This window comes from Xiphophorus hellerii, chromosome 22 (assembly GCF_003331165.1).
Source record: "Xiphophorus hellerii strain 12219 chromosome 22, Xiphophorus_hellerii-4.1, whole genome shotgun sequence".
Lineage (NCBI taxonomy): Eukaryota > Metazoa > Chordata > Actinopteri > Cyprinodontiformes > Poeciliidae > Xiphophorus > Xiphophorus hellerii.
This window is the reverse complement of record NC_045693.1, coordinates 15858723-15880528: the sequence shown is the minus strand read 5'-3', so window position 1 is coordinate 15880528 and position 21806 is coordinate 15858723. Positions and strand designations below refer to the sequence as shown.

The 21806-nt window shown below is 38.6% G+C and overlaps 2 protein-coding genes across 2 annotated transcripts in view; one reads left to right on the top strand and one right to left on the bottom strand.

Annotated features, from left to right (window-relative positions):
• Positions 1 to 4367, top strand: part of LOC116713411 (leucine zipper putative tumor suppressor 2 homolog) — a 43166-nt gene extending 38799 nt beyond the window's left edge. The window contains exon 9 of the mRNA XM_032553553.1: positions 84 to 4367. Coding sequence (XP_032409444.1) covers positions 84 to 266 — 183 coding nt within the window. The 3' untranslated portion in view covers positions 267 to 4367. The remainder of the gene's footprint in view (positions 1 to 83) is intronic.
• Positions 4247 to 21212, bottom strand: pdzd7a (PDZ domain containing 7a). Its single transcript, XM_032553554.1, has 15 exons — positions 20492 to 21212; positions 19195 to 19332; positions 18907 to 19081; positions 17452 to 17628; positions 17069 to 17216; positions 15958 to 16018; positions 14053 to 14580; positions 12820 to 12966; positions 11881 to 12041; positions 11136 to 11227; positions 10972 to 11063; positions 10750 to 10818; positions 9316 to 9975; positions 8407 to 8507; positions 4247 to 5822 (listed from the first exon to the last, which is right to left on the bottom strand). The coding sequence occupies exons 1-15, from the start codon at positions 20682 to 20684 to the stop codon at positions 5661 to 5663; spliced, it is 2904 nt and encodes a 967-aa protein (XP_032409445.1). The 5' UTR covers positions 20685 to 21212; the 3' UTR covers positions 4247 to 5660.
• Between the last annotated feature and the right edge of the window lie 594 nt (positions 21213 to 21806).

The window sequence follows — 21806 nt, the reverse complement described above, 5'->3', positions numbered from 1 at the left end:
TTTCTCTATTTTACATTGTTTGCTGCTTGCTTCCTCACATATTTTATTTACAGTGTGGGATCTTTCCCCCCCCCTTCACCCAGGTAATCCGCTATCAAAAGCAGCTGCAGCAGAACTACATCCAGATGTATCGCCGCAACCGTGATCTAGAGCGAGTGATGAGGGAGCTGAGTCTGGAGCTGGAGAACAGGGACATGGAGGACTACGAGGTCCGCAGCGGCAGCAACGACATCCACTTTGAGGAAATCACTGCCACTGAGATCTAGACACACACACACACACACACACACGCACACCATCCAGTAAAATGTGCACACACAACATGGAGAAAACTCACTAAAGTTCCTGAAGATGCAAACCAAACACTGAACTGTGGACCAAATGCTGTACTAGCTTCAACGTGGTGTTACATGGAGCGCAGACCGAGCTCTGAACACTGTTAAAAAGGGAACATCTCCCAAAGGTGCATTTGTTAGTCCGTGTTAACACAGATGTGCCCCACTAATTCATCTCCTGGCATCTCCTGCAGTGTTTCTATTAGGTTTTTACCTCTGTAAAGCCAGCACAAAGACTGCATTCTTTCTGAGACCAAAAGCATTGAGGAGCGTGTCATTTTTAGAATATCTTCAAATCAGGGTGTTTAAATTAAACAGGAACCTAAAGCAAAAAATTATATATATATATATATATATATATATATATATATATATATAAAATATTCCCTACAGAAAAATCTCATCATCATGCACTTAAGCTTCTTGGCTGCTTGCAATATAAAACACCTGGCCACCAGCATGTACAGTATATTCAGGCGTCAACACAGCAGTTCAGTTAGCAGTGACCAGTCTAAACTACGGTGCCGCAAAAAAAAAAAACTTCATAGCATTGACAGTTTAGATTCCTCATTTACCACCAACCTGTAAATAAGTTAGAAGACATGTTGTAATTTAGGCATTTTGGCTGCAGTTTGTGTTATTACAGCACATGTGTGGTGACCTGTGTTTTCAGAGAGAAAGAACATAATAACTCATCTCTGCTCAGCTCACTGAGAGAAACAATGGCATGATTTTACCCAAGATTTCCAGTTCTTTTTTGTCTGGGATTATTCTGTTTTCTTCAGAAGAAAATCAGAAAAGTGATACCAACTAAGCTCAACTTCGATGTTTGAGCTCATAGTTTATTTACTTGTGGACATCTCATTCTGTTGCTTCCCACCAAGACTCCAGGATCCAATAAAAGCTAGTTTTTCACTTTGAACTCATGTTTTTTAGTCATACTGTGCCTCATAAAACTGGTTCAGACGATGTAGCGAGCCTGAATTTAGCTTGGGGGAAGAGGTGAAGTATGGCAGATATCAGTGGGGTTTATAAAGATCTCTCTTTTTTATTTGTTTTTCTCCCAGTTCCAACTTTCTGCTTCATTGTTAGCTATTTTTATCTATCTCAGCTATTAGCACCAGGGTGAAACCAAATCCAAACCAGTATCGAAAGTGCAGGATTACAATCTTGTGCGGCAACGAAGATTTATTACATGCCTGTAGTTTCTGTTTTGGATTTCTTTCTTTCCTCTGTGACTCCCACAGTGCAGGTCAAGAGTTTACACACACTCATTAACGGTATGAATGTCACGCTAATTTAGTTCTTTTAATGATTATTCACTTAAACGGTTCTCTTTTTCAGGATTAAATAGTTTAAACAAAAACAATGCATCAGAAAAAATATAATTGGTTCAGCAAATTGGAATTAAATTAATGTTTTCTTTAATCTGCACAGGTTCAAAGTTATACATAAACATTCAAATATGTATATACTTCCCTACTAATATTTAGATAAATGTCCCTTAACAAGCTCCACTTCACTCCAATGTTTTTTTGTAACAAGCTTCTGGCATAATTATGGTTAGAGATATGATCACTGTCAATATAATCAGCAGAGTTTATTTAATTTGGATTGTGTCCTCACATATCAGCTTTTAAAGCCTAGTGCATACACTTTCAATAGAGTTGTGGTCTGGGCTTTATTGTTTCTCTACTTTTTATTATTCCTAAACCAGTTTTGTTGTGTTTTGGGGGATTGTAGTGACCAATAACTATAATAGTGATTGATAACTTAGCTGCCAATAACACAACACATTTTTTTCACTTCTAAATGGAATCAAGCCATTAATGTAACAGCTGGTGAATAACATAAGTTATTGTTCTAATATTTTAGAACAATAAAATGTCGTAAAATTTTCTTTGTTTATTGAATTTGAGGAAATTCTTTAAAAATATATACTAATAATATGCATAATATGTGCATAAAAGGGCTGTATTTCTTATGAATATTTTTTTTTACTCATCAGATGGGTGTGTTAGTTGGCATAATAGTCACATTAATTTGTCAAGTATGCAGAATATGCAGCGCTCTTACCTAATTAAGGTCATGAGATTCTATTTGAGTATTATCCACTGAAAAATCTTTATGTAGGATATTATTTGCTTAGATATATAGATTTATATATTAATGTATGAAGGAATATTAAATTAATTACTGTGAAATGCATTTAGCTCTCGTATTGGAATGCACTAAATCTCAAGAAATTAAAACTATGTGTAACTATGTGTACCTTATTTTCCAATAAGGTAATAACTAATTACATTGTTGGCAAAACATTATTTTTTGGCTTTTTTACATTTTGAAAACATTACATTATTTGCTCATGTTGAGGAACGTTTTATGGTAAGACGGGACAACGACTGAGCTGTTTGACCACAATCACAAAAGGCATGAACTGAATTTCAAACGTTTGTGCTTCAACAGGACATTGATCCTAAACTTAAACCAGAACTGATTTTGAAATGGATAAACCAGAGTAACATTTAAACTTTTTGCACCCCTATCTTGTTTTTGTAAGATTTATGGAAGTACTTATCATAAAATCATCCCACCACCAAAATAATGTTTTCAATGAGTCATTGACACAATAAAACTTTCATGCTCATGATGAGTGTATGTAAACTTCAGCACTGTTTTAGTTTCCTAGATATCATTACTAGCGAAGTCCCAAAAAAAAAAAAAAAAAAAACATGTTTAAAAGTCGTCTGTGTTTCTGGTATTTGGCCTAATTATTTTCACTGAATGCTAAAGGAGATGGGAGCGGCGCGTTTGCATGTCTTTGTTTGCAGGACCTTTCGGAAGATGCCAGCTCAGGTGAAGTGAGAGTTTGCAGAGGTGTTTGCTCCTGCAGCGTTCAAAGCCTGCAGGCTTTTCATGGAGCGTGGAAACATTCTCACAGTAAATGCAGGGCTGTGTGTGACACTGAGCATAGAGATATAGGGCTGCTGAGAACTTTATTTTGTAAAGAGTCTTTATTAAGGAATAATATAGAATTGATACGAGGGAATCTATATAATGGAGGAAAAGTTGTATATTTTTTATATATATGTAGCACCTGAATAACTTTTGCTGTAATACTGGTGTGGATTGATGTCGATCATATACCAATGTTTCAGTTGATGGATGAGTTACAAATGGAAGCATCTGCAGAGAGAACACGTGCACCTAATACTGTAATGCATGACAAGTTAATGTTTACATTATATAATCTGTATTGAAAAATCTTGCATTCTGATGAGCAAGCTTGCTGAAAAGCAGGATATAAAACCGAAGGGAGTTTTCTTTTTATGTGTTCTGCTCATCTTTGCCTTTTTTCTCACTACTCTGAGCTGTCCTTAAGTTGATTTCCAGTGTCATACTAGTCAAGACCTTCCTTTTGCGTTTTGTCACGCAACATTGGCTTAGAAGACAAATGAGATTGTTGTTATCTTGAGGAACATCTTTATTAATGTGAGAGATGGACTGATGCAAGTCTAGAAAGTTTTATGTTACAATCATATTTCAGTATGCTGCACGTTATCACCACTTTCATTGGGGATCATGAAATAGTCTAGAGCATTAAGCACTGTGTATACATTCCTGTGGGAAGTAGCTCAGTTCTGCCACATTCACTTTAACTAGACGTAGACTGTTAATCAGCACATCTGCACAGCAACAAGCACAGGATGCTTCTGACTCACACCTAAACATTTTCTCACATCTCAGCATGAGATATGAGAAAATGTTCAAAAGTAACATGACTATTTTCTGTGTAAATATGTAAAACACCAAGCAGTATAACAGAGTGTCAATGTCTTTTATTTAGGCAACATATCTATTTCCAATGTAGCCACTGTGACTAGACCAAAGCAACGTAACATTTCTGTTTGTTTTTTTTTTTGGCGGGGGGGTTGTTTTTACATTTTTGTGGCATTTTTCATCCTTTTGTGAGCATTCTTTTTGTATTTTTACTTTCTGTGTGTTATTAATTCAATAAAGTATGTAGCTGTTTGTGTATATTTTTATGTGTACAATACATGTACAAATTACAGTGTTTTTAATTAAAGAGCAAGTGGTCACAACGTAAAAATGAGTGGAGTAATTGTTTATGTTACCTGGGACACAAGAAAATGCATAAAGCGTCCTAAATATGTTATTTTTCCTTTGAAGTCTGCCGTATAGTTGTGCTTGAGGTTTTTCCAACCCACTTAAATTATTATTTTGTTATTTTGTGTCAGCACAAAAAAACTATATGTTGTTGAGAAATATGATCTAATATTACAGACTTCTTGTTTAGTCTTAATAGGTATCAGTGTTAGTAGTTCAAACATCACATATCTTGCAGTACCTCTTGTGGTGGTTTATTTCTTTATTTCTGTAAAGGAAATTTAAAAATCTATGGTTTAAGGTCAAAGTTTTAAAAACTACTTCTGTATTTAGTAGCAACTCAAAAACATTGAGACACGAGTTCCATCCTTACATTTCTACCACATCTGCGGTCATGAAGCCTTCACCTCAGAACCACTTATGAGTAATACTTTATCAGTGTTATCCTCCCACAGAAATAAGGCACTATGCACAGCACATCCTCCTGCTCTTATCTGAGCTCCCTTGCTCTGATTTAAACCATACCACCAGCGTCCAAGTCCTGCTTTCCCCTGTGATGTGATTTCCTTCTTCTTTTCATGCCTGCATAAGCTTTGACCAAAGCGAGCTGTAATTAAGCCTCTAAAGTGGCGGATTGCTTCAGAGCACAAAAAATTTGCCAAAAAAGAAGAAAAAAAAATATGCATAAAAATACGGGGCAGAACATTTTAATTATCCCAGACTTTCACTAAAATCAAACTCTCGGTTTTGACATAACACAGGACTTTAATCTGGATATGAATCTATAAGTCTCATAACACAAGCAGGGATAATCTCTGTCTGGCGGTTTTTGCGAGGGCTGCTGGGCTGAGGAGAGTAAAGTGCAGTCCACTGTCAGACAGTGCTGAGGTCACGGATAGGCCTGTTGGAACAGTGGCACAGTCAACCAAGAGCTAAAGCATGAATCAAATAATCTTGTCATAAACCATACTTTATAAAAAAAAAAACATCTATAGCAAATGCATTTAATAAAATGTTATAAAAGTCACACATGTTGGACTTCATCTCACATGTTGATGTGGCAAAAAAGGGTTTCTAACAAACTTTACTACAATCTGCTTGATTCACTTTGTTTCCATCAGGAGTTGCAGGTTTCACTGTCTTTTATGCTTCGGCAGCAGTCTGCTGGCGAGGCGCACAGCGTCCACTCAGCAGGTCTCACAGCTCCGGGGGGACGAGGGGAACCTTCGGGACCTTGACCACGAAAACCATCGGGTCTTTGGCCTTGTTGCTGAAGGCACGGCGGATGACGTCCACAGCGTGCTGATGAGTTACTCCCTGCAGACTCTCGCCGTCGACGGACAACAGCTCATACCCTGCCTGTAAATGCACAACCATATGTTAAGAACATTTAAAGGCTCTTTTGATTTTTTTTTCTCCTAATTATAGAAGTCTGTATTCTCCCCCAAAAAAAAAAAAAACTTCAGACAAAATAATTAATGGCAAAGAAACTCTAGGGGCTCTCTCTTTATGTCGAAATGTTCACACATGACTGCATGTATATTTTAAAGTTTCCCCTTCAGCACAAGGTCAGTGAAAGAAAACAACAATCCCCAAACACCTGCACATGCAAACATAGCTAGAGAGTATTTGTACAATTTCCTGCAGGATGTGAGGAGACGGCTGCAAATCTTCTGAGCCCTCAGCAGAGGAACTTCCTCTGATGTCAACGGTGTTTGCTGAGGATGCACCTGCCTCACGCGTACTGCCTCGGCGAAGGTTAGCAACCACGTTACACAAAAGCACACAAAGACAAAGGCTATTGTTACTATCAGTCAGATCTGTTTTCTTTCTCCCTTTTCGATTTATTAGATGCCTATCTAATCACATCAAGTCTGTGTATGTACGTACAAGGTTTATGTAAGCTATTACATCTGTCCTGTCCTAATTTGATCCTTGCCACAAACCACAGTCTGTGATGTTCACTAGCTCTCCATGAAAAGATTTAGCTAAATTTAACCAATAGAGCTTAAAAATCCTTTCTCCAGTTTTTTTGAACTATTATTTTTTATCTGAATTACACTGATCACATTTTAATCTTCCCCATCCTTTTTAGTGCTGGATGAGATTTTCTCTTTTAACAGACAGAGGGCAACAGATACCATAGCTTGACCAAAAATGCTGCATGTTTGCTGAAATGGCTCTTTAGATTCTCCACTGTGGCTCTTAAAAACTGTTAAAGAGTTGAGCAATGTTTTTAATGAAAAGATCATTTTAAAAAAAGCTTTCATTGTTTTTCCAAGACACTTTTATGTAACATATGCATCGCATTTCCACACAAAATGACACTAATTGTGTAAGGAATATTCTGCTTGTGTTTTTTTAAAAGTAATTTTCAAAAATAAAAGGAATATCCGGAAACGTATCAAACCTAAACACAAAACTTTTTTTTTTTCTTCTGTGATGTAAAAATCTAAACAAATATCCTGTGGTGGTTGTGAAAACGAGCTATTTTGTTTTGAAGAAACACATTTTTGCAGCACAGCTGATGCAAGATGAGGATGCAGCTGTTCAGCCATGGAAAGCCTTTCCATTAAGATTTCCACACATTCTTTTGGACCAAATGTGAAGGCTTGGATGTCTGAGCATGTTGCTGTCATTCCCAGTCATTTCCATTTTATATTAATTCCACTGACAGTTGTCTGTGGAACATTTAGTTAGTTGTTAAGATTATATTAAGGCACCCTGCTAGACTGTACTGAGCTCCTGAGAGTGACCCATTGGTCTGCATTCATAGCTGCTGGATTTTATCCACTGTTGGTCACAGAACTAATTTAAATACATAAATGCATTTATTTATATGGCTGAATGATTACTTTTGGAAATGTAGTGTGTGATGGCTCAATCACACGAAGGAACATTACACGTGCTACTCCTGTACTACTCAGGTGTTACTTCCTTTTTCAGAGAGGAAGGAGGTAGGATTGAACCATGCGGCTAATAATAGAACTAGTTGACTTGCCAAGCTGTGAGGTGTGAGGTGAAAAAAAACAGATAATATAGAGCATGGAGACTTTTATCTCTGTCAGGACCAAGTAGCCAACAAGCTGTCTGTTTTTAGTGATGGCTAAAAACAGGATGGCGGTCACTGAAACCTTCTGTTGGTTAACAAGCTTGTGAATAATATTACTCAAATGTTTTTGGCATACTTTGGACTTCTTTAAATCCGTGTTAACCTGGTTGACTGTGTTGGTGAATAAAATTTTAACTATATTTCTTATAAGCAGTCATATTTAAATTAAGGTTTACAGCCACTTCCAGCTGTTAGCACAACAGACATTTCAGATTGTCCCCCTTCTCTTTCAAGAATGGAAAGGTTTTGCTCTTGCTATGGATTCACATTCATGCTCACACATAAAGTCGGAATGAAGTTCAAATATTCCTTACGGTTTTTGTTATGGGAAACTCTTTCCCATGCTCCAGCTCTCTCATGTTTAGTTTCTTTATGTGCATGCTAAGTGACCTTTAGTGAAAGACTCGGTGTATCAAGTGTTTAAAGGGAGTCTGACCAAGATCATCAGCCACTATTAAGCAACTGTGCAGGCAATATATTACCAATACATTAGCAGAGCAGCAACCATGTTCCTCATTAATAATAGAGACGATGCGCTACCTGAGATGGCTCTCCACTCATCTTCTCCTCACTGCACACTTTTAACATCAGCTAATACCTCCTTCAGCTCGAAGCCACAGAGCAGAGATCTGATAACACGCTAGAGTCAAGATGGACGACTGATGTGTTAAAAATGGGGTTAATATCTGTATAATGTTTGGTGGGAAGGTGGAAAATATGTTAACTACTTTGCAAATGTTTCTTCAGGCCAGTGTTAAAAGGGGTGAAAATCTAGCTTTGAAGTCAGAGCAAAAAAAATATTGGTAAAATATTATGTTAGTAGATGCCCACCTTCAGAGCCTCATTTGTAGAGGCAGCTCCTCCTGGAAATATTTTCTCAATCTTTATTACAGGCTGGATCTTAGACTCGATACCCCCAGAGATGCTAATACCTGTAAAAATACACACTTAAAGTAATAAAAAAGTAGGGTAATACCAGACATTTTGTAAATTAGTGAATATGACCTTTGGCTCTGACATGCAACAGTCTGTCGATGGACAGGACCAGATAAGATTTAAAATACCAAATTAATTCCCATAGCTCTGTCCCAGTCTTCTTTATTTCTAACTATTGCAAAACAGCTTAATTTTTTCGACATCTTTGATGAACCCTTGAGATAAATATTTTAATGCTATGATGTTAAATTCAATATATTTGCAATTTTTCTTCAGGAATATTTCACTTTTCACCCATTAAATTCTCTTTTTGATCATAACCGATTAAAACTTCTGATCGGATCTAACTCTGAGTGACCTCCTGCAGATACATTTTATTTATTAGAGTTACACAATCACATCTACTCACAGCAGACTGTGAGTAGATTATAGAAAGTTACTTTGGATATAAAAGTTCCTTTTTGTACCCAAAAAGACAGACATGAAACAATGTGAACCACATGAGCACAAAGAAGAGAAAAGGCAAAAATAATGTCATTGTGCTTCTGTGGTTCTTTTGCACTTTTTTGCTTCAGTAATATTGTCTCTTGATGTCTGTTGGCCATCTTCTTAAAGAGTTTTTTCTTATCAAGTAACCATGAAAGCCGTCTCTCACCATAATTGCTTTTAAATTTTGCCTTCTTCTTCCCAACCACATAAACCAAACTTACCCAAGTTAAATGCCTTTTTCAGATACTGGCACTGCAATTGTCTTCACATGAATATGTGAAGAACATGAAGAACAACTAGGTAAGTTGTTCTTACCTAGCGATTGCTTGGCCTTGGAGATGGTGAGTGTCATGATTTCATACTCCTCAGCTGGTAGAGTTCCTCTTCTTTCTTGACCATTTTGAAAGTGTCCGTTTACCTGCAGGCCACTCCCTCGGCGTGAGGAGGGGCTTCTCTCTCTCTGGGGATCAAACACATCAGCTAGAGGGGTTCTCCCTCTCCGCTGTGAGGGAACCCGCACACTGACCTCAGTGTAGCCGTCCTGCCTGCTCTGTCTGCCGTAGATGCTGTCAGGACTCCCCTCTCTCCTCCCTCTGCCATGGCTGCTCCTCACAGGTGATCTCCCACGCTCAGGAGCTGCGTCTCCACGGTCTGACACAGACAGCAAGGACACCTGGTCATACCTTGGTGTCCCATTCTCACTCCTGTTCGGGGAGCGGTGAGGTTGACGTCCAGGCTGGGTGTTGTGTGGAGATCCAGAGAGGAGGAAACTGTGGCTGGGGCTTGGGGTACGTGAGCGCGCAATGGAAGACGCATAGTTATCGACGGGCACATCCAGCAGAGGGATGAAGGCACGGGAAGGTGGCAGGTGACCAGTTTGTTGGCTGGCCAGACGAAGTCTCTCGAAGTCTTCGATCAGCTGGCGCTCCTGGTGTGTGTCATGAACTGGCTGGAGGTGAAATCCACCTCTGTAGTCTGGGAAAGCAGAATCACAGTAAAAAAAAAATTGTTCTCCATCTGCTCCTTTTCTCCTCAAAACTTTGAAGCATTCATAAAAGTTTTAGATATTTGCCACAAAAAGGAAATATGCTAATCAAGAATGGCTACTACCCAGTCTGTCTTACTGTTGGAGTGCATCAGGATTATATTTTTGACTCTCGCCTGTTTCAGTTGTATTTGCTACCACTAGGGTTAATATTCAGAAAACTGTCTTTCCATTGTTTCACAGAAACGTTATTGATCTACTTATGCGTATATTATTCAATTGGTTTACATCAATTACAAACGTCAGATTTTGTGTTTACATGTTTACTCGTCTTTGCTTTATTCATAACTCTCATGCTGGAGCCAAGTTTCCTTTCAGTCAGCCAGCTACAACAGCTCCTTAAGGACTACAATCACTCTTTCGTTCACTAAAGACTAATTTGCACAGTTTGATTTGTAGATGTATCTGTTTTAGAAATGCAAAAGGAAGGTGAATCAACACCATTTTTTTATATAGATGAGGTCCAGTGGGAGCATAACGGTATGCACAGTTGTTTTCTGTATGATTGTAAAACAGCATTCATATTTAGCAAAATATGACCTCTTCGTGTAGCTGTTTCCAGTTTTATACAATAAATATGAAATAATCTGGAGAAAGAAAAGAAACATGTCTTTAAAATGTGTACCATATTCATAAACAATGAAAAAAATCAGAAAGAGAAAGACTACAAAACAAAGAGGACAAGAATAAAATAGCTGACATACCTGGGATTGGGGTGATGAGGTGACGCCGAGGAGTTCCACTGCGAGGTGACCGAAGAGCCGGCGAGCGTACTGGAATAAATAAACAAAAAATTATTCATATTTCCTAGCTGTATTATAGAAGTTTTCTACATAGAGAGTTTTCTTTCACATGCACAAGCAGCACACTATATTTAGGAAATGACTACAATAAAACTGAGAAGTTTTTAGATCATCCTTGCTTACTAGAGCGACTCTTGAGGATGTCATACGCTTCCAGCTCAAACGGCATCACCAGGCTGTCAAAACGACCCAACTCAGACGTGGGTATCAGCATTCTGCAGAAGACAGTATCACAGCCTGTCAGCCAATCATTTTTTGCACTGGGATGAGAGAGGATGGCAGCTTACCTTATTTCTCTGAGCAAAAGCAGCTTCTCTGGCCGATCCAAGATTGCCAGCAGGGGGCGCACCAAATCCTCAATCACATTGTCAGACAAAAACTGCAAGAAAAAAAAACAAAAAAAAACAAAGGTCAGTTATTGATTTGACTCAAAAAGATTCCAGAAAATTACTAAGATTTAAAGCATATTCTAGGAGACATTCTGCAGATTTAAGTAGATTTTAGCTCTACATTTTTTATAGCAACAATGGGCCAAGTAAGCAAAGAAAAAACACAATCAAGTTGTGGTTGCTGTTTTGTGTTATTTCCTTCATTGCCTTGAGCTGTAACAGAGAGAATACCACTGGATATCCTCCAGAGAAAAGTAAACTTCCAGAAGCGTGTTTGTCTTCAAATTAGCTGCATTCATTTTTAATATTTTCTCATCCAGGAGTGCCCTGAAAGTCCACACGGCGTAGTTTTGGGTCTTTAATCGGTTTGTTAAGAGGTAAGTCACTGTCACAGATTATATGTCCTCAAAAACTCTAAAGTATTGTTCTGTGAAGGACATTTGATGGTAATTCAACAGGCCAAATCCATCTTTTGTTCCAGCTGCTGCCAGACACGTCTGTTGCTGAAGAACAACCTCTGACACAGGGACTAACACCACACACTCAAGCTCACAAAGGGAACAGCTGATGTTACAGGTAAATCTCTAAGAGCCAAAACACACAAAAGAGGTTGTTAATGGGTAATTCTAGCCAAGCAGCTCACCCGCCGACAATGTCTCATCACTGCAGCAACCTCGTCTGGACTGAGCAATTTCTTTGACATGTTCTCCACATGCTGCAGCGTCTCATGATGGGGCAGTGGGCTGCCGGCGTGGGATTCCCTCGGGGAAGTAAAGAGCTGGAATGGACGACTTCGCTCTTTTTCTAGGAATGAAGTTTAATGGTCAAGGTTGGGTTTTTTTGTCCCAAGTAGGAAATAAGGTGCCACACATCAAAGACACATCAAAGAGCAGAATTAAATCACCAGTTCACAAAATATCACCCTGCCATTTATACAGATGCATCCCAGTAAATTGGAATATGTTTTCCAATGAGGCCCATTTGACGTCTTAAATGTAACTTCTGAAAACAACAATCTTTAAGTAGTTATTGAACATATTTATCATTAACCCTACATTTCTGTAAATGTTTTATTGGCCTGATGTAATGTTATAATCCCTAAGAAAGTATATGTGTTTTCGTTAGCTGTAAGCAGAAAATGATCATAATTAACAGATATTCAGGCTTAAAGACATATGCTTGTGTGTAATTAATCTCTATGTGTTTCAGTGAGTTGAGTTACTGAAATAAATTACTTTTCTAATAATATTCTAATTTACTGGAATGCCCCTGTAAAGGTACACATACTGCGCTGAAATTTTATAGACTACTTAATCAGGCTACCAAAAAAATTATGCAATGATAGCACATGAAACAAGATGTGAACATCTGCAGACAGCATTAAAATCAAGCAGTGTCATTCAAAGACTTAGAAAAAAAAAGCTAGAGCAACGTGACCTATAATTGGCTCAAAACTCTTACTTTATCTCATCTTTAATTCTCAAGATTAAGAAAAAAAAATTAAAACTGTCCTTGAAAATTTTGTTCTTTTTCCACAATGTACACCTGAAACGAAAGAATGATGTTGTGACATCAGGCTCACCATTAGGATGATAAGACGGAGACCTCGAGCGACTCTTGTCTTTATGGTCTTTCTTGAAGAAAAGGTTGACAAAGGTTTTGGAACGCTGCAGGTTTGTTTTACCATCTGCGGAGTCTTTCTGCTTCTGTTGCCCCTTTTTCTTTTTCTCTAAATGTGAAAGAGGGATAAAAGTGTTTTATTTTGAAAATAAAATCACTTACATAAGAGCTGATCTGTTCCGTTCTGCAACAATGGCTCTCATTTTATCTCTAATATCTATCTCTATTTCTAGGTAATAACTCCAACTTTAAGGTATTCTGTTTGCTGCATTGTGAATATTTTTACTAGCCTTTGTGCAGATTCACTATGTTTATGTTTCTTGCAGTCAGCTTCTCTGTTCAGTGAGGTAAATCTGCCTCTGTGATCAGGAACACAGTTGTACTGATAAATTGCAGCAACACCAACTTGAATTTATTATTGGGGGAATCACCATAAAATGCTCCTTGGTGCATAACAAGCATCTCTTTGCTTCCAGCATCCAGCAGCTCCTGGAGGGGTAGGTGGGTTGGATAAATTAAAAGGGATAGGCTAATAACTCAACTCAGCCTGCAAAGCTTGTATGGGCATTTTGCCATAGCCTTGTTCTTATTCAAAGGTACAAAGAGCGAGTACAGCGGTCAGTGATTAATTTGAGTCTGGATAACCTATGGGCTCCTGGACAAATTCTGCCCAGAGTGTAAATCAGTCAAATTAATCACACTTTGCTCCTGGAGTGAAAGCGGGACTCAAGATGTTGGAAGGGATCTTAATCATCAGTCATAAAACCTGGATTTCACCTCATTAGATGTGTCATCAGTCTAAACAGGCTGGTTCTATTACAATTAAGACATATTTCAGAGAATAACTTTAATTTATTGTTGTGTTAATTTCCAGTAGTGCTATGGCCCATAAATCAGTTCACTATCCTGCATATGAAAAATTATTCACTTGTTTGTTTCTTGTTCTTTTTCTCTGTGCATCTTTGCCTTGCTCTCCAAGCTGTTACTACTAAGATAATCTGTCAAACTGTAGAAAAAAGCTGAAACATTTTTCATGCTCTCATGTATTGTGTGTTTAGTTTCAGTGGATTGTTAAATGTTCACTAAAAACTCTGGAGAACCCCATAAAAACCTAAAATGCACCTTTATTTGACTTTTTTGTCAGAAGCTGAGAGGGTTTTAGTCCAGTTTTTCTCTGGAAGTGTGCTGGTCTCACCTGACACAGTAATGTGGCTCTGGGAACGTTGGATTGGCTTTCGTGGTTTGCTCAGGGCCATCAGTGCTTCTGTTTTAGGCGACTGTTTTTCAGCGTCCCTCTCCCCGGCGGACGGTGTCCTCACTCGGCCCCGTCCCAACTCTTTGACCTCTCCCATGTCCCTCGGCCCCTCACCTTTCCCGCGTATGACTGTGTCCTTCAGCAGCATAGTTTCCCCTACAGTCCGACTGGTTTCTGTGCCGACCAGCCGGTCAGGGTCCAGCCTGTTAGGAGGAGAATGGTCCATGAAGTCTGCTGCTGGGGGGTCAGTCTGAATGGCACTGTCTGCTGTCCGCTCTGCGCTGCTTTGACGTCGGGAGCGATCCTCTGTGCAGATGGCCACGTCCACCATCTCTGAGCGAAAAACCGGGGGGAAAAGGACCTGAGACAGACCACTGAGGGAGCTGACAGGCGTGCTGGAGGATAGCGAGGACACAGAGGAGTTGGAGTCTGAACCCTGAGAGGACAGTGCAGGGCCGCCATTGGCTACTGTGGAGAACAATCCATAATTACAAGGATTCCAGATTAGTGTACTGAAGGTTGGAGTATCCCAGTTGTTTGTTCTCATCAAGCTACCTGTGGCGTCATTCCCACTTCATTTGAGGTCTGCTTTGTCTGAATCACAATCTTATATCCTGTAAGCTTTTGAAAGCAACATGGAGTAGGAGTTGGTTTATTTTTTTAACCTTTAAGACAAAGGTTAAAAAAGTGACTCTGCATTGCATCTTAAAGCAGATGTCAGATTATGATATGTTCCAGATCACTGAGCTGCCAAGAAATGTGAATAAAGTAAAGGGCAATCTTGCTACACGTGGCTAACCTAAAGGGACATGTAAAAGCATCTTAACGTTTTTTCATATTATAAACACAAACTGCAATCTATTTTATTAGGATTTCTTGTCATATATCAACACAGAGTAACATATACCTGCTAGGCATATGGATGGTTTTTATTTTATGGGTTTTTTTTGTTACAAATCTAAATTTTAAAAGTGTGGCTTGTGCTCATGTTCATCCTCTTTTTTTCCAATAATCCTGAATAAAATCTAGTGCAATGTATTGAATTTAGAACTCACAATTAGTAAATATAGTAATTTTGTGTAGTTTAATCTCAGTATACTGTAAATCCAGCTGTTCTGTGAAGGTCTCAGAGAACATTAGTGAACATTAAAACAAAAACACACCCAATAGGTGAGGGATAAGTCTAAGGAAGGGTTAAGTTAGAAAACAATATTATAAAATAGTTCTGATATCTCATGTAGTACTGTGTCATTGTATCATAATCCAAAATAGAAAGAATATGCCAGAACTGCAAACCTATCAAAGCATGCTTTCCAACTTATTGACAAGTCTGCAATAACTCCGGGGGAGCTGCAGAGATCCACCGCTCAGGTGGAGAAGTCTGTTGAGATTCCCATGTAAATCTGACTACACTATATATCTGGCTTTTATAGAATAAGTCATTGCTGAAAGGAAATCACAAAAAGTACACTCTTCAGATTGTAATTTGTTTTCCTTTCTCTTCCACTTCTCAACCATCCACAAAACTTTGAGTTGATCTTTCACGTAAAAAAAAAAATTCAAGGGCAATGAATAATTTTGCAAGGCAGCAGAATCTAAGAGGGCACTTCACAAACAAACATGGGAAAATTAAAAAAATGAAGTATCTTATCAAATATTCATGATATTGTTCAGGGCAGGCCACACTCTGGACATAAATATTGAAGTCAGTATCTTTATCCAAAAACAACTTATAGTCATATTCAGTAAATTAGACTATGTGTCCCAATGAGGCTCATTTGTCAAAATAAAAGTACCTTTCAGAAATAACTTTTTAAAAAGACTCATCTTGGAAAATCCACTCACATTTATCAAGCCAGCCATACTCTGCCACCATTTCCTTGTATGCGGGATATCTTCCAACTTCCTGTGAAAGATATTTACATAAATAAGCATAAAATGTTAGAAATCTCAATGCCTCTGAAGTGTGGTGTTCTTGATTACACACACTAGAAACCAAAGCTTTTGGATTAGCCAAGATGTAGTTGTTTTAAATTTTTCTCAGTATATTTTTTGTATCAAAATTTCTCTTTCTGTTTGAGAAATCACTTGTTTGGTCTCCACAATGCACAGCCAAAGGTCACGGCATATCTCCATATGAGCCATTCATGTCCAGGTGTGAAACAGTTTAATATTTAAAGTTAATCCTCTCCTATGCCTGCCTCTGATCTACAGCTCTAATAAAAGATAATAGGAAGCCATAAAATTAGGTTTTCTGTTGATTATAACCTGATCCCAGGCGGCCTTTGAATAATGAAAGTCGTCCCTGGATGTTTTTCACACATGCAACCTGAGATCAGGGGAGTAAAATGATCTAAGAGGGCACGCATATGCATGTTGGTGCGCGCTGCACAACACACGCATGTCCGTTTACATGCATGCACACGATTCCGTCATCCAAAAATGACACAGGTTAAGTGGTGTGGTCTTACACACAGGCACACAAAACCAGACACTTATGGAGAATCATAGGGCTGCGGGCCAGTCGTCTGCTCTGCTGTGGAGGCTCAATGAGAGGAGACGGCGTTTTACTGCTAATATTTAGCACATGTCTGCACTCAAAGGCTCAGTCAGCTGTTACATTTTAACAAGAATTATTTATATAAAATAGCACATCCTGTAGGAATGTGGTGGTAAAAAACCAAAATCATACTTTAACAACTTCCTGGATATTTTAGGGTTTAAACAGCTGCTGTGTTAGGGTATGTGTTTCTGACAGCTGTATGGAGATGTTGCTTTAATATTTTCAATATATTTATTCACCGAGTCATTACTTTGTTATTTAGTTAATAGTAATAACTTTGGTAACACTAACAAGCCTAAAACAGAAACATTTTCATCTGACTTGATGTCAGAGAGTGAGGAAAAGCAGTTCTGTACTCTCAACATGAACATAATGTGGATGCTTTTGTCTCACCCTGATGGTTAACATGACGTGAGTGTGGCTCTTCAGGACCTCCACTGCATTGCTGTGGGTGATGTCCTCAAAGCTCACCCCATTTGCTGCAAGGATTTGATCTCCCATTTTGATGCCGTGCTGTTCTGCAAGCCCACCTGGGTCCATTCTGAAAGAACATAAATATAAAAGCTAAGAAATATATAAATAAGCAAACTGTAGCACTTACACTGAGGATAAATTATTAATTAAGTGTAAATTGAGATAGTTGTGTTTTTTGTAAGTGGGTCATGGTTGGTTTGATGTAATACAAAAAGTTATCTAAAAATAATCCAGCAATTCAGAATTGAATAAAATATGTCCAGCTGTAAGACATGATTAATTTTTGGTTTTTGAGTTCATACTTTGAGACATAAATGCCAAGTCCAAACTCTTTGCCGCCTCTGATGTTGAAACCCAGACAGTAGTCGTCAGATGTAGTGAAGAGATGTACAATCCGGCGGAGAGCGCTGTCTGAGCTGGCCTCTGACGGCGTACGACCGTTCTCCTCCACCACCATCCTTCTGTGAATTAGATCCACCCTACGCACACATATGCAAAAGATATACTCTGCTTTGCTCTCGATACACAAAACTCACATCCGTCAGTATCAGTTAATCAAAAAGCCATAAAGGTCACAGCAGTAATCCATCCACTGCTGCCACATGAAACCCAGATACAGTGTATCCCAAAAGAGAGATAACCAGTGTAAGCTCCAGACAAGTGATAAGCTTCACATAAAAGACCCACACAAAGCTTAAACGTGCTATTACTAAGCGGACTGTTCTTTACAAAATCATGAAGTGACTCACAAAACTATTCATACATATTGAACTTTTTCTCATTTAGCGCATTAAGAAGATGGACAAACAGAAAGTAGAGCATAATTATGTACTGGAGGCAAACTGAAGAACATGTACGTTTTTGTAACGTTTTACAAGTAAATCTGCAACTGCATCTCCCCCTTACTGCAAGTATGACTGTAAATCTTTGGGGGGTATGTGTCAGTAGCTCTAGAGTGTGATATTTATAACTGTTCTTATGTTTTGCAGATTTTGCTTTATTGTAAATATTCCCATTAACTCTGAGCTGCTTCCCTGCCCCCTGATGAAGAACAGAATCCCCACAGCATGATGGTGCCACCACATGTTTAAGGGGATTATGCAGTGTTGGTTGTCCTCTACACATAATGTTTTTGCAAATAGGTCAGGAACATCCAGCTTCGTCTCATCTGAACGGAGCACCTTGTTCCCACTGCTATTTGTCTGCACTGCTATGAGTTAACATTGAAGTGAGCTTTTTATGTCTTAACTACAGCAGATATGTTGCTCTATACTTCAGTGAAGGTCAGATTTGTAATGTGCACTACTAGTCCTGTAAAAAAATTCTCCTATAAGCTGTAGATCTCTTCAGCTTCTCCAGATTTATGAGGCATTCACTGAACAGACATATTTAAACTGAGATTAAATCAGTCACAAATGCTCTCTTTACAAATTAGGAGGCTCTGAAGGCATTTTTTTTCAATAAGTATTATATAATAATAATAATATAGAGGGAAGAATACACAAGTAAGCTGAACTTTTCAGATTTTTGTTTGACAAAGTTCTTTTCCCACCAGCTAACAGGCCTGCACTACTTTCCGCTGCTTTATTCAAAATCCCAATAAATACACTGAAGTTTGTGGTTTTCAGGTGGCAGAAAAATATCAAAGTACAGTATATGGATGCTTTTGAAAGAGTGTATTACAAAAATAAACTTGCAAATACTGTATTTAATAACTAGCCTTCGTATTACAGTGTAGTGTATCTCAGTGGTCTAACCATGTGGTCTTCTCCTTGGAGTAGCGGATGCCGGGGATCTTTCCTACACGCCTCACCACCATCCTCAGCCTGTTGTTTCCTGTCAGGACCTTCACAGCGCTGCTCATGGTGATGCTCTCCAGGCTGACTCCGTTCACCTCCACCACCTTATCCCCCACTGTGAGCCCAGCCTGTGCTGCAGACACGTATAAAACTCAGCATGATAAACAAAAGTAAAATGTCACGTACACAAAACACCTCGACTTGATGTAAATACAAAAAAAATCTACAGACACATTAAATCCATACCTGCTGTGCTGTCATCCTCCACCTTACTGACAAATATACCAAGTCCATGTTCGGATCCCCCACGGACACTAAAGCCAAGTCGCCCATCTGGGCTCTTATTGACTGTCACTGTGTGAATATCTTCACTGTCGTCTCCTCCTGCAAACGAAATCAACATGAATCTGACATACGTGTTTGCACAGTCAGACTGCCAACTACTGTTAAAACCCTACACAGGTAAAGTTAAAAATAAGTATGATAAAAAGTGTAACAAGATTTTGGTGTAATAAGACAATACGGTCCACGTTGGAATCGATCTCAGCTGAACAGTGAAAAACTGGGATCTGAAATCTGATTTATGTGTCAGTTATAAGAAAAGGGAAAATTAGCCTAACTGTGGTGCTGAATGTTATTCACAAACAACAAAGACTTTTTTAAAAATCAAGCACTTTTCACAGAAAATTCAATAACACATGTATGTCTTGCTCTCTAAATAATGGTTCATGACCACTATGCCCCATTACATTCATTGTTTTGTGTGAGTGAGAAGTAAGAAAATATATTTGTTATGATTTACAGTCATAAAAGCTTAGGAAAGCAAGTAAAATGTAATCTATATCTATATGTACCACAAATAAGAATACAATAGATAAAACTGCAAGTACTAACTAATATATGACAGCCTCTTTTTTTTTTTTTTTAAGTGCGGCAACAATCTATTCATTGTTGATGCTTAAAATCTATATGTGACTGTGGATAGTTTTAATAAATTTATTTACCAAAACTGTTTTTATCCTTAAAAAGTAAACAAAAAAAAGGCTGTAAATGTATTAGTATCGATCAGGCTTTTTCTTAGATGACACAATTTTTTGGTTTTCTTTAAACCTTCTGCCTGCTAATCTCCATTTGTTTTCTTCCTAAGACTTTACCACGTGGAAAAAAAGGTGCTGCACTTTCTATGAAGTGGATTGTATTTTAGGCTAAATTTAACAGAAGAATTCCAAGATTGTCCCAATTATTATTATTATTATTTTTTTTTTTTATCAAAGCATGTCTTTATCTGGTTCTAATTATAATTCAAATTATGGGATTTCTTAATTCTAATGCATTTGATAAATAGTAAAAAAAAACTTTTAAAGTGCTGGTGCATCTTTAAAGGTGATGATGTTAAAAATATTCCTGGAAGTAATTTCAACTCTATCATCTTTAGTACTGAGTTAATCTGACTCAAACTATATTAAATCAGACACGGCTAATCCATAGGCTTCCAGCCCCATAAATAGTGTTACAGTCATCAGTTACCAAGTTTAGAGCTCACCATCTACAGGTGCATTGATGAGAATGACCCTGCCCATGGGAGAGGAGGACCTGCGTCTGTGGCGCTGCTGTTTCTTCAGCATGTAGCGCGTAGTGCTTTGGGATCCCCCACCCCGGCCTCCATTGCTGAAGTGGGGGTGCCCGCCTCCATTTGTCATCTCGCTCCAGGCAGGATGGTGAAATGAGCCAGCCATCGGGTAGGCCTGGAAAAACTTTTCTCCGTCATCCAGGCACTGGAATATCTGGTTTCGCCTGTCGGGAGGAGGAGGAGGAGGTGCAGCCTCGGGCTTGGGGGAGAAAAGGTGGAGAGGGGCAGCAGTGGTGGAAAAGTGGAGTGGCTTCCAACCGCAGATCCAAAGTCCTCAACTGAACTCTGAAAGTGGCTACGACTGAAGTTGACGACTTCTACCGGACTCCAAGTATAAATAAGAAAAAGTGGAAAACAAACGGATACTTAGAGCAGAACAAAAGCCAGACAAATACATAACCTTGCATCCTACAAATTGAAAATAGTGGGGGGAAAAAATAGTCACTCAAAATAAACTGTAAACTCCAGGAAAGGATCCAAATGTTTGCAGGAAAATAGAATAAAAAATTCTGTAAAAATCTTCTGAAACCATCTTATTTCTGATTCTAGAGCCTGTTGGCCAGAGAAGCTGCGCTTGTCTGTAGAGAAGTCGGCTGTGCCCAGCGATTCCTGGTCATGTTTAATTAAATGGATACCTGTGGACCTGAAGGGGGGAAAAAAGCCTAAAATGAAAAACGTGCTCTTAGAAATTGTAGATGTATATAAGTGGAAGAACATTTTGTAGTGGAAGAAAATTCTATAGAACCATCTTAACATGCAATCAAATTTCATGTTTACTAAACCCCTGTTTTTGTATTTATTCAGCACCATGGACAGTGACTCAGAGGTGGCGCACAAACACAAACGTATAGCTTCCTATTAATATCAACCTCTTTACCACAGCAAGTCATACTGTTAAACTTCAGCTTCGGTCTAAAGTTATCCCTTCTGGGGCGTGAGAAAACAATAACATGTTCAAAACAATGAACAGAGCATGACAGTTTTACCTGCTGTGTCCGTGTTGTGCTGCAGGAGGTCGGACAGGCGCTCAGTGGTCTGCCTCGGTGACGCATTAGCGGACACCTCCGGAGAATTAGTGCCACCTCATTTGTTCTGCAGGTGACCATTATTGTCTTAAGAGGTGTAAGCTCTTTACATAAGCCTCTCCAGCGGTGCGGTCATTATTAAGTCGCCTGCTTTAGTTGCACATACACTCAAGTAACTTTTACGAATGTCCAATTAGACTCCA

Excerpts from the sequence above, each read along its gene's own strand:
- pdzd7a (XM_032553554.1), bottom strand. The coding sequence starts at position 20,684 with ATGGCTGGCTCATTTCACCATCCTGCCTGGAGCGAGATGACAAATGGA. Across the intron at positions 12,967-14,052 it reads GAGCCACATTACTGTGTCAG|AGAAAAAGAAAAAGGGGCAA; the intron begins GTGAGACCAGCA and ends TTTCACATTTAG. Across the intron at positions 10,819-10,971 it reads CATCCTCAAGAGTCGCTCTA|TACGCTCGCCGGCTCTTCGG; the intron begins GTAAGCAAGGAT and ends TATTTATTCCAG.